This window comes from Hyalella azteca, unplaced genomic scaffold (genome assembly GCF_000764305.2).
Source record: "Hyalella azteca isolate HAZT.00-mixed unplaced genomic scaffold, Hazt_2.0.2 contig10622, whole genome shotgun sequence".
NCBI lineage: Eukaryota > Metazoa > Arthropoda > Malacostraca > Amphipoda > Hyalellidae > Hyalella > Hyalella azteca.
This window is the reverse complement of record NW_025940654.1, coordinates 36,262-49,417: the sequence shown is the minus strand read 5'-3', so window position 1 is coordinate 49,417 and position 13,156 is coordinate 36,262. Positions and strand designations below refer to the sequence as shown.

Sequence of the window (13,156 nt, the reverse complement as noted above, 5' to 3'; positions counted from 1 at the left end):
GCTGCTGCTGCACAGGTCTGCAGGACGCTGCTGCTGCACAGGTCTGCAGGACGCTGCTGCTGCACAGGTCTGCAGGACGCTGCTGCAGACTGTTATCTCTGCAGGATATCTACAGCGGACGCCGCCCGCGATAATGACGCTCGCGTCGCCATGTCCATTAGTTCCATTAGAATATTTTATTAATAGATTTAATATATATTTTATAGATGTAATATATAATTAATGCTTAAAAATATAAATTTTCCTACGTTTCTAAAATTTTCCGCTCTTTAAATTTAATGGACTAATTAATTCAATTAACTTCATTTCTTTTTCCATTTATTAAATTAAATGGACTTAATAAGTCCATTAACTTCATTTCTTGTTAATGTGGTGCTTGATTAATGGATTATATGTTCAATTAACATCTCGATTTATTCACTACATTATAGTTAATGAAATTAAATGTATCTTCAATGTTAATATTAGGTTCGTTGATTAGCTATTACATTGTGTCCATTAGTGGCCGCCAATAATCTGTCCATTAGTGGCCGCCAATACAGCGTCCATTAGTGGCCGCCAGTAATCCATCCATTAGTGGCCGCAATCAATCCGTCCATTAGTGGCCGCCAGTAATCCGTCCATTAGTGGCCGCCAATAATCCGTCCATTAGTGGCCACCAATAATCCGTCCATTAGTGGCCGCCAGTAATCCGTCCATTAGTGGCCGCCAATAATCTGTCCATTAGTGGCCGCCAATACAGCGTCCATTAGTGGCCACCAATAATGCGACCATTAGTGGCCGCCAATAATCTGTCCATTAGTGGCCGCCAATACAGCGTCCATTAGTGGCCACCAATAATCCGTCCATTAGTGGCCGTCAATAATCCGTCCATTAGTGGCCGCCAATAAAGCGTCCATTAGTGGCCGCCAATACAGCGTCCATCAGTGGCCGCCAGTAATGGAGAAGCGATGCATGTTCAGGACACCTGTCACACAGCTGTGTGACCTCCATTCAGGTGTGTGGCCGGGATACATTTCCCTGTGTAGATTTGAATTGTGTGTGGTGGTGAGAAGTCAGCATTCATGTGTGAGAAGTCAGCATTCATGTGTGAGAAGTCAGCATTCATGTGTGAGAAGTCATCATTCATGTGTGAGAAGTCAGCATTCATGTGTGAGAAGTCAGCATTCATGTGTGAGAAGTCAGCATTCATGTGTGAGAAGTCAGCATTCATGTGTGAGAAGTCAGCATTCATGTGTGAGAAGTCAGCATTCATGTGTGAGAAGTCAGCATTCATGTGTGAGAAGTCAGCATTCATGTGTGAGAAGTCAGCATTCATGTGTGAGAAGTCAGCATTCATGTGTGAGAAGTCAGCATTCATGTGTGAGAAGTCAGCATTCATGTGTGAGAAGTCAGCATTCATGTGTGAGAAGTCAGCATTCATGTGTGAGAAGTCAGCATTCATGTGTGAGAAGTCAGCATTCATGTGTGAGAAGTCAGCATTCATGTGTGAGAAGTCAGCATTCATGTGTGAGAAGTCAGCATTCATGTGTGAGAAGTCAGCATTCATGTGTGAGAAGTCAGCATTCATGTGTGAGAAGTCAGCATTCATGTGTGAGAAGTCAGCATTCATGTGTGAGAAGTCAGCATTCATGTGTGAGAAGTCAGCATTCATGTGTGAGAAGTCAGCATTCATGTGTGAGAAGTCAGCATTCATGTGTGAGAAGTCAGCATTCATGTGTGAGAAGTCAGCATTCATGTGTGAGAAGTCAGCATTCATGTGTGAGAAGTCAGCATTCATGTGTGAGAAGTCAGCATTCATGTGTGAGAAGTCAGCATTCATGTGTGAGAAGTCAGCATTCATGTGTGAGAAGTCAGCATTCATGTGTGAGAAGTCAGCATTCATGTGTGAGAAGTCAGCATTCATGTGTGAGAAGTCAGCATTCATGTGTGAGAAGTCAGCATTCATGTGTGAGAAGTCAGCATTCATGTGTGAGAAGTCAGCATTCATGTGTGAGAAGTCAGCATTCATGTGTGAGAAGTCAGCATTCATGTGTGAGAAGTCAGCATTCATGTGTGAGAAGTCAGCATTCATGTGTGAGAAGTCAGCATTCATGTGTGAGAAGTCAGCATTCATGTGTGAGAAGTCAGCATTCATGTGTGAGAAGTNTAACCGCCACCCGCCACCTTCACGGTAACCGCCACCCACCACCTTCACGGTAACCGCCACCCACCACCTTCACGGTAACCGCCACCCACCACCTCTATTGCAACACTGCCACGCGGTGACCACTACAGCTGTGAGGCGGGGGCTAGGGCTGGGGTTAAGGGGGGCTTGGGGGTAGGTGACCGGGGTTGGTTTGGGCTGGGACCGGGGTTAATTGGGGCTGGGACCGGGGTTAGTTTGGGCTGGGACCGGGGTTAATTAGGGCTGGGACAGGGGGTTAGTTTGGGCTGGGACCGGTGTTAATTAGGGCTGGGACAGGGGTTAGTTTGGGCTGGGACCAGGGTTATTTTGGGCTGGGGCTGGGGTTAGTTTGGGCTGGAACCGGGATTAGTGGGGGCTGGGACCGGGGTTGGTGGGCTGGGACCGGGGTTAGAGGGTCCTGGGACCGGTGTTAGTTGGGGCTGGGACCGGGGTTAGTTGGGGAAGGGACCGGGTTTAGNTCATAGATGTGTATAAGAGACCGGGGTTAGAGGGTCCTGGGACCGGTGTTAGTTGGGGCTGGGACCGGGGTTAGTTGGGGAAGGGACCGGGTTTAGTTGGAGCTGGGACATTGGCTAGTGGGGGCTGGGACCGGGGTTATTTTGGGCTGGGGCTGGGGTTAGTTTTGCTGGAACCGGGATTAGTGGAGGCTGGGACCGGGGTTAGTTGGGGCTGGGACTGGGGTTAATTTGGGCTGGGACCGGAGATAGTTGGGCTGGAAACGGGGGTTAGTGGGGGCTGGGACGGCGGTTAGGGGTGGGGGGAGACTGTAGCTGGGGGACTGGGTGGGGGTAGGAGGGGACATCACGTGGGGGGGGGGCACATTATGTGGGGCGGTAGCACAGGTGTTGGAAGAGATCTTCGTCAGCATTCCACGTCATTCGGTAAAAATTTATCATACATTTTCCTCAATTTATGTTTTTCCAGCTTTTCAGCATATAGTAATTTTCATTTCTCCCTCATATGTTTTATGTTAATTATCTAATTTTTAATACATTAAACATTAAGTCTGCTTATATCACAAGCTCACAAGGAATTTAAAAGCAAAGAAAACACCAAGAAATAGTGAATTTGCTTGGTGTTTTCTTTGCTTTTAAATTCTTTATTAAACATTATGAATTGAGAAGCAAAAGAAAGGACGAAAAGTCACCTCAATTTCATTGTGAATTTTCATTTAAAATATGGTGAAATTTTTTTGTCATTTTTGTATTATTTTGCAAATGTTATGGTTTGTAGCGACGTTCCGGCAATTCAATGAAAGTTACCGAGCATAATCAACTATAATTTATATTGTCTAGGTAATGATTTAATTAGGTTCAATTTCCGATTTAAGGAAGTTATATTAATATAATAGCGGTTTCAGCGTTTATTAAGCCGGAGGCCAGTCACCGATTCATAACATAGTAGAACATTCACAGCTTGTTGCGGTCTCGAAGTCGCAACTCACTGCTACAGCTTTCTAGCTGATTATGGCCAGAAACCTGCGCACTGAGCGTAATCGAATCCGCGCCTTTGTGCCAATCTTGGTACTCCCCGAGTTTGCCAAAATAAATAGGACTGGAGCAGTGAGTTGCGTGTTCGGATCTCAGTTAGATGCTAAAACCCTATGATGACTTGAACGGGCGACATGCCAAACACGATTAAATTTTCAATACTGATATTCGACATCCCAGTACATGGTTAACATTATCATGGTTTGGTTGACCAGCTCTGTGGAATGAGACTGGTAAACGGGCAAAACCTTAATGAACCTGGTAAACCTTAGTGACCAGGAACATGTCCAGCAATCCCTTAAAGGTTTCATGGGTGAATTCCCATCCTCTTAGCTCCTTTGGCATGACGGTTAGACGATAAGCAACCTGTGGTCCCGCCACGGAATAGGTTTGCATTATGGGAGAATCCTGGACAGTCTCCACTCCTTAGTATTTTGGTATGTCATAATCCTGAGGATCATGTTTTCGAAGTCAGAGGCCTGAAAGGATAGTTATTATTTCCATGTTTATAGAATGATATACCTCTCCCGTATCCTCTGCCGTGAGTATCCAGGTGCTACAGCATGCCGTCGTAGTTCAGCTTCCACAATCTTGCCGGCCCTGAACGTGAAATTTCTCATTGAATTTTACAACTGAATTAGGGTATTTATCGATAGAAAGTTCGTAAAATAAATGTCGGCGATGTACTGTAAAATACAGTACATTCATCCCTATCTAACTTTTTGTACTGAAAGCTGCACGTTTTGAAGTGCAGCATATTGAATACAATCGGTGACTTAAAACATAAATTTATTTTCGTATATAACAGATAATTATTGCTCATATCTATTCTGGAACTTAGATAAATATGACAAATAATAAACATTGGCTTAAAAAGTCTGCACTTTCCGAAACAAAATGATTACCAAATATGTTTTAAGCATAATTATTTCGCATTTCGGAAAGTTTTCGGAAACAAATTATTGAGTCACTCGTTTAAAACAGTTCGTGAGATGTCTTCGTCTGAGTGACATATCGCGTGTGTCATAGATGCGGTGGGATGTGTCAAAACAAATCTTCAGAGATAAATATTTGTTGACAAATCTAAATTTATATGTTCATATCCAAATGACCGCTCAATTATTGTTGCACGAATGTTTTTTTTTTCAGATACCGGTCATTGTTTACTATTGGCGCATGGTCGATTGTCATCAAATTTTTGATAAGCCGTCAAACACAGATTAGTCTTTCCCTTGATTAGATCAGAAGACCCGACTTTCAGTTTCGAGTCAATCAGCAGTTGCGCCACCTGAATCTATCTAAACTAAAGGGTGAGAATTTTTCGTTATTAGGTTTATTTAAACTTGCAATGAGTTATTAGTTATACCTATATTGGGAATGATACGCCAACTTTAAAACATGACAGCTATGTAGTGAAATCTGAACAGTACTGCAAAAATTCCTTATTCAAACTCAAATCAGTCAATTGCACTCTTTTACTTTTAGAATTTAGCCTTACCTATGTGAATTGTGACAGAGTAGGTAGCAGGTAGGTAATCACTTGTTCATTTGCAGTGGTAAGGCTGATGAATGCTCAAATTTCCAACTACCAAACTGAAAAAGTGTACAGAAGATTTTCATAGAAAAGGCAAAATTTATAGTGGCTTTAACTTTGACTTTGATCCTTTGAATAATTTTAAGTTTTAAATGCAAACGATGCAATTATCATTATGAAGTATTTAATGATGTCACATTTTTCCTCTTAAAATTTCACTGAAATTAGCTTAATATTTTATACCATCTTTCTGAGAATCAAAATTATAAAATATTTGCTTCTAACTTCTAAGTTTTGACAAAATTTATTAAAGTATAAATTTGATATATTTCAGGTTAATAAGGCAGTTTTATTAAAAATGAGATATGAGACAATTATCTTGATAGGAATCTTGCAGTTTCAATAATTTCTTTGGACTTTGGCTCATTTCTTTAGTGAAAAGTACTGAAAATCAAGTAAAAGTCATATTTTTAATTTTTGCATGCTATTTTTGAAAATTTCTTGTGAATCAATCCTTTTTCCTGCTATTTCTGGAAAATTCTGCCTGATAATAATCTAGTATGGAAAATATCTACCTTCAGGGCCACAACCTAGTGAGGAAAAAGCTTATTCTCTGAACCGCAACTGCATTTTCAAGCTGTGGTTTTATGGATCATTTGCAAGCTGGACTCATTTCTTTCATCTCTGAGCCGTGAAGTCCATATCCCAGCCATGAGAGCCATTAACAAGCCGCAAACTGATTTGCCAGTGCGGTAGTGCCTGTGCACATGTTCCTACTCCAAATCTTTAATTTTACCCATGAAGAAACAGCAACAATAACAATATAACATTTGTCTCTACTTTAGAGGCAACTGAACTCGTGATAATGCAGTCTGACGCATAGTGACAAACCACAGATTTTTAGAATCCATTCATTGTTAATTTCCTCATCTATTAAGCCTTAAACCAATGTCTTGTGTATGATAATGCTGGTATCCATGATACTTTACTTTTCTACTCATAGGACTCAAAAATGAACTTTGAGCACAAGTGTGAAACAGCCTTTGGTCTGACGTTACCGCAACAATATGATCTCCAATAAAACGTTTTGGGTTGACTCTTTAATCATTACCCATGCAGGATATTTTGGTGGAAGCCTGATAGTACAGTGGATTGCAGAATTTTAAAATTTCATGAAATGACATTTGAACTGTAATTTCTTCAATAAAAAAAATACATGACATTAGAGCCATAAGATTTCATGCCTACTAAAATTAAATGATATTAGAGCTGCAATATTTTAGAAAAAAGTAGGACTTTTCCCAACTAGGTCACAACTAGATAATTTCCACCATTTGCAGAACTGGGAGATTCCCTCAAGATGAATTATCTTCTATCTAATTGTTAAGGAAAGTTCTGCTATCAGGCTGTGAGATTCCAATTTCTAGGGTGTGCACTCCAATTTTAGCCGGTGAACTCCAAAATTACAAAGGTAAATGGTCATTAAGAAAGCATTTAATGGCACCATGTCCCCATATTTCCTTGCATTGTCACAACAAAATTCATCATCTGAAATGAGAATTTTCAAGTAAAAATGTGAAAACTTGCAGCATATGAAATCCCCTATTACTAATATGTAAACAAGGTAATCTGTGAAAAGTTTTCTATAAGTTACAGTCATGAGAGAAAATTTATATCATATATATATATATATATATATAATTTATATTATATAATTTATATATATATATATATCATATAATTTATATAAATTTATATTAAATTACTACACCACAATTTTATTTGTTGATATTCAACACAAACAAGTATTATTTATTAAATTTTATAAAATTTAATAAGAAGTGAAGCATATTTTAAGTTTAGAATGACCCACATCATATTTTTTGGAGAAATAAATCAAAGTTTAGGTTAATTACTTTTCTATGTTGCCTGGTGCACAATTCTATCTATGACATTCTATGCACAATTTTGTGATTCAAAATTTTTTGTTGTGATTGATTTTTTTTTGTTAACTGGAGCCTTTGCTAATTGTGGTTCTACTGTGAATGCATTTTTAGGGGTATCCCTTATTACTCCATCTTGAAGAAATGTCCACCATTTTTTTGGAATGATATACCGTCAACCGGGGCTACTCGGGACGGGCGGGGTAACTTGGGACAGTCCTCCAACACGGCATAAAACTGTTTTAGTAGCAAAACTAATTGGAATGTTGCAAAACTAAATATAGTGGCGTAAACATCAGCATTTTTCCTATCTATGTAGTATAAAGGAAGTTCAGAAATACTACATATAGTACTAGCTTTAAAAAATTCCTGAAAAAAATGGTGAAAAATGATATTTTGAAAAGTTACTTCTGCTAAGGTCTGTAGTAAAAAAAATATTTGCCGTATTAAAAAATTTTGCTTATAAAAAAGTGGAAGACAAGTGTCAGCATGAAAACTTTATTCGCGGAATTTACATACCTCAATCAAAAATAAATGGCGGCCATTTCCGCACGGCAGGGCTACTCGGGGCACCCCCCGGGGCTATTCAGGACACCCCCCCAAAAACGCATTTGCAGTAGAACCTCAGTTAGCAAAGGCTCCAGTTACAAAAAAAAATTGGTTAAAAACAAAGAATATTGATTACATTTACCTTGCTCAGCGAAAAAATTTCACTTATCAAAAAATTAGTGCATCATCAGTCATCACAAAATTGTGCATAGAATGTCATACCTATATAGAATTGTGCACCAGGCATCATAGAATGAAAAGTAATTGACCTAAACTATGATTTATTTCTCCAAAACATATGATGGTCGTCACTAAAACATTCCTTTCTATTTCAGGTATGTTTTTCACGATTTTTTATAGTAAATTCACTCAACCCAATTAAAATGGTGTGAAATTACAAGCCGTCCTGTAAGCTTACAGATACAGCAAAAATGCTACATGGCTGCTGATATGAAGCTTGCAGTGGACAAGGTTGTTGTAAATGCTCAATGGCATGTTCATGGATACGGTAATATCGCATCAATAATACGGTAATATCACATCAATAATACGGTAATTAATGTATATGGTAATATTGTATCAATAAAGGAAAAACAAGTAAAAATCACAGAAAATGTCATTTATTCTACCTCTACATCATCTACAATGAAAGAGGAGGACTTCAGAGTACTGTTGGTAATGGATGAGTACGCTCTGCATGCTTCAAATGTTTTAAAATGAAGTTATATTCCAAGTGTCTCGAGTAGCCCCGTTCGACGGGGCTACTCGGGACACTCTTCTTTTGCTTCTGGCACCTTACGAATAGCATATGGAATTTTTTTGGAGAAGCCATGCGATAGCCCTTGCAAAGAGCTTTGAAATGAGCCTAAACTTGCTTATGAAATGTTTCATGGTAAGAAGTTATGAATGAAAAACATTCAAAATCGTCCTGAGTAGCCCGGTTGATGGTAGGCAAATTCTGTCAATCACTTTTTTAAGCCAACACCTGTGTGCAACTTTTATGTACCTATTATGTAAGTAAAATTTCTTGATATTGTGAATATTTATTTGCCACAGACCTTAGCAGGGCACTTTTCCAAAATCTCACTTTTCACACCTTTTTTGCAGGGATTTTCCAGAGGTGCCAGTAGTAAATGTATTATTTCTTAAATTGCTCTATGCTACATAGATATAGTAGTATAGATAGATGTTGAAGTTAATGCCACTATTTTTAGCCTTGCAATATTTTGATTAGTTCAACTGTCACCACATTTCTACAAAATGTGGGACAACTGTCCTGATTTAAATACCCTGCTGGTATCTTATCCCATCTCACAGTATGTATATAGGATACAATTCATGAGTCACAACACAAAATTTTATTGTGGTAGATGTGCACATGTTCTTTTTGCATAACCTTCTAAATGTGATAATTAATATTGGAATTTAGTACAAATCGTCATAGAAATTTTCTAAGTCCCACTGCATTCATGTATGTAATTTAGAAGCAAGCTATGACTTAGCAGCAGGCCATATAAATATGAGTAGGCCATATACCGGTATATATTTTTTATATACATTTTGTCTGAGGTCATCATGATTGCTGTTTATTCAGCTATATAAATGAAGTGGAGGATAAACACAAATTTTGACCAAAAGTGAAGCAATGGTAAAATGTAGGTACATGTTTTAAACAATACACTAAAATGATACTTAATAAATTTAGAAATATTTATGGAATGAGACTTGCTACCTTTCTTAATTTGATCCAAGTGTACCATTGAAAGTTTTGCCTACAAGCTCACAATTAGAACAATTGAGTCCTCAGATTTATTTGTCACATCCCCCTAACATATATGGTAGGTACTAATTTCTGAGATAATACCTTCACTGTTAAAGTACCCGGGTAGTACCTATCTTGAGATGAAATATACATGTAATTAGTTTTCTAAAGTAGGTAGTTTGTTTTGCAGGCTGGCACGGCAGCAAGCATGGCCGGCCCAGCTCCTGACATCGGATGCTATCTTGTGGTGAAACACTCAACATGGAAGGGCAAGTGAGTCTTGCCACACACACTCAAGTGTGCTGTGTGTATATTTATATTATTTTTGTAATATTTATACTAGTTTTGTAGCCTTGACTTCTTGAAACATTCAACATGGAACACTAAGTTTCTACCTCTACTGTTATTACTGATAGGTATATATTTCTGTCTTTAATTATGTTAATTTTGTAGTGTTAAATTTTATAATCACTCAACTTGGAAGACTAATAGGGTTTAACCACTTCACCTGACATTTCTTTTGCTTTTATGTGTAACCTCAATGTGATATGGAAGAATTTTTTTCAGTGTGAACATCACTATGTATCATAAGTTAGTATACGGTATGTTACAAACCCAAATAATCCTGCTATTAATTCCAACAACCATGATGTTTGTAATGTACACAAGCTGTGTGTGCAGGTACAAACGTATCCTGGGCATTGGGCAGGAGGGCATCACAACCTACAACCACAACACCCTGGAGGTCACCAACACCTGGCTCTACCGGGACATTGTCGGCATCTCCCCCGTACTGGCCAAGACTACCAACAATCAGGTGGGTGGTGCTAGTGGTTAGTGACACTAGTAACACCTGGCTCTACCGGGACATTGTCGGCATCTCCCCCGTACTGGCCAAGACTAGTACCAACAACCAGGTGAGTGGTACTAGTGGTTAGTGACACTAGTAACACCTGGCTCTACCGGGACATTGTCGGCATCTCCCCCGTACTGGCCAAGACTACCAACAATCAGGTGAGTGGTACTAGTGGTTAGTGACACTAGTAACACCTGGCTCTACCGGGACATTGTCGGCATCTCCCCCGTACTGACCAAGACTACCAACAACCAGGTGAGTGGTGCTAGTGGTTAGTGACACTAGTGGTTAGTGACACTAGTGGTTAGTGATGCTAGTGTAGTGGTTAGTGACACTAGTGTGGTGGTTAGTGACACTAGTGGTTAGTGACACTAGTGTAGTGGTTAGTGACACTAGTGTTATGGTTAGTGACACTAGTGTAGTGGTTAGTGACACTAGTGTAGTGGTTAGTGACACTAGTGTAGTGGTTAGTGACACTAGTGTAGTGGTTAGTGCCACTAGTGTAGTGGTTAGTGACTGGTCTATATCACACATCAGTATACACATCACACTGTACAACGAATCTTAACTGTGACACAAAAATAAAAAAAAATAGTTTTCTCTAATTTTTATATTAGGTTTCCAGGAGTTTTTGATTATAGTAAAGTTTCCAGATTTTTTGAAGTTTTGATTATAATGAGATTTTCATGCGATTTTATCTTAGAGTGCAATATGGCTTACGGTACTGCATTTAATTTGATTTAATTTAATTGTCAATGTACAGATATGGATTACTGCATTTAATTTTATTTAGTTTTCAATATACAACTTTACCCACAGGGAGCACTGGAGTTCCAGCTGAGTATGTACAAGAAGAACAAGGTGGACCACATGCGGTTCTCCTCGGACCACAGAGCCGACATCCTTACTAAGGCGCTGGGCCACAGACACGCCTTTGCCCAGCCCTTAGCTGATGACCTGGTCAGTCCTTTGTCCTTAAGGCTTGAACTTTTTACTCCCTTAGTGAGGCCATTAAATCCTAAAAGCCCTTAGCCCTTAAAGGTTCCTTGATGCTTGAAAATCATACACCTTTGTGGGGCCAATCGTCTCCTCTGAGGCCCTTGTCTTAATTATTCATTCTGGGGCCTTGCCCTAATCGTCCCTTCTGGGACCTAAACCATCTCTTCTGGGGCCCTTAACCGTCTTTTCTAGGGCCCCCTCCCGTCCTTAATTGTCCCTAATTAACTGGGGCTCTAACTGCCTCCTTTGAGTCCCTAACTGCCCGCTCTGCGGCCCTGTCCTAAACGTCCCCTCTGGGGCCCTAACCGTCCCTGTCCCGCAGAGGAGTGCGGCGCAGAAGGCCCGGGGCCGTGACGGCGACTGTGGCGTGGCTGTGGCGCTAGTGGCGACGCCACGTGGCATAGAGCAGCTCAATGGGGCCACTGGGGCCCTCATAGCTTGCTACCATTACTGCAATATTGAGGCCCTACTGCCCGTGTCGGACCTGCCGGGGGGCCTCGCTATCAAGGTGAGCGTGGGGCCCTTACTGCCAGTGGCCTTGCTGTCAAGGTGAGCGTGGGGCCCTTACTGCCAGTGGCCTTGCTATCAAGGTGAGCGTGGGGCCCTTACTGCCGGGGGGCCTTGCTATCAAGGTGAGCGTGGGGCCCTTACTGCCGGAGGGCCTTGCTGTCAAGGTGAGCGTGGGGCCCTTACTGCCGGGGCCTCGCTATCAAGGTGAGCGTTGGGCCCTTACTGCCGGGGGGGCCTTGCTGTCAAGGTGAGCGTGGGGCCCTTACTGCCGGGGGGCCTTGCTGTCAAGGTGAGCGTGGGGCCCTTACTGCCTCCTCGCTATCAAGGTGAGCGTGGGGCCCTTACTGCCGGGGACCTTGCTGCCATGGGGCCCTTACTGCGGTTACTCTCGTTACCAGGCCTTCAGGTACGAAGAGCTGTGACGGCAGATAATTTATCCGTATATGTTATTGTTAGGTTAGTTAATGATATTGAGTAACGGTGTTACTGGTACCGTATTAAGTGTATTAAATAATGGTATTAAGTAGGTAATAGTATTACTGGTATTAATGGTATTAACGATATTAATTAATGATATTAACGGTATTACTGGTATTAAGTAATGGCATTAACGGTATTACTGCTGTCTCTTATACACATCTAGATGTGTATAAGAGACAGGCCCAATCGTCTCCTCTGAGGCCCTTGTCTTAATTATTCATTCTGGGGCCTTGCCCTAATCGTCCCTTCTGGGACCTAAACCATCTCTTCTGGGGCCCTTAACCGTCTTTTCTAGGGCCCCCTCCCGTCCTTAATTGTCCCTAATTAACTGGGGCTCTAACTGCCTCCTTTGAGTCCCTAACTGCCCGCTCTGCGGCCCTGTCCTAAACGTCCCCTCTGGGGCCCTAACCGTCCCTGTCCCGCAGAGGAGTGCGGCGCAGAAGGCCCGGGGCCGTGACGGCGACTGTGGCGTGGCTGTGGCGCTAGTGGCGACGCCACGTGGCATAGAGCAGCTCAATGGGGCCACTGGGGCCCTCATAGCTTGCTACCATTACTGCAATATTGAGGCCCTACTGCCCGTGTCGGACCTGCCGGGGGGCCTCGCTATCAAGGTGAGCGTGGGGCCCTTACTGCCAGTGGCCTTGCTGTCAAGGTGAGCGTGGGGCCCTTACTGCCAGTGGCCTTGCTATCAAGGTGAGCGTGGGGCCCTTACTGCCGGGGGGCCTTGCTATCAAGGTGAGCGTGGGGCCCTTACTGCCGGGGGGCCTTGCTATCAAGGTGAGCGTGGGGCCCTTACTGCCGGAGGGCCTTGCTGTCAAGGTGAGCGTTGTCTCTTATACACATCT

General features: G+C 41.7%; 1 protein-coding gene across 1 annotated transcript in view; it reads left to right on the top strand.

Moving 5' to 3' along the window:
* Positions 1-4,715: 4,715 nt before the first annotated feature.
* The window catches only part of LOC108683189 (dnaJ homolog subfamily C member 13-like), a gene marked incomplete at its 3' end in the record, with an annotated part of 42,827 nt that continues 34,386 nt past the window's right edge, over positions 4,716-13,156 (top strand). The window contains 7 exon segments of the mRNA XM_047882515.1: positions 4,716-4,988; positions 9,657-9,739; positions 10,148-10,283; positions 11,142-11,282; positions 11,644-11,829; positions 12,079-12,237; positions 12,737-12,922. Coding sequence (XP_047738471.1) covers positions 9,675-9,739; positions 10,148-10,283; positions 11,142-11,282; positions 11,644-11,829; positions 12,079-12,237; positions 12,737-12,922 — 873 coding nt within the window.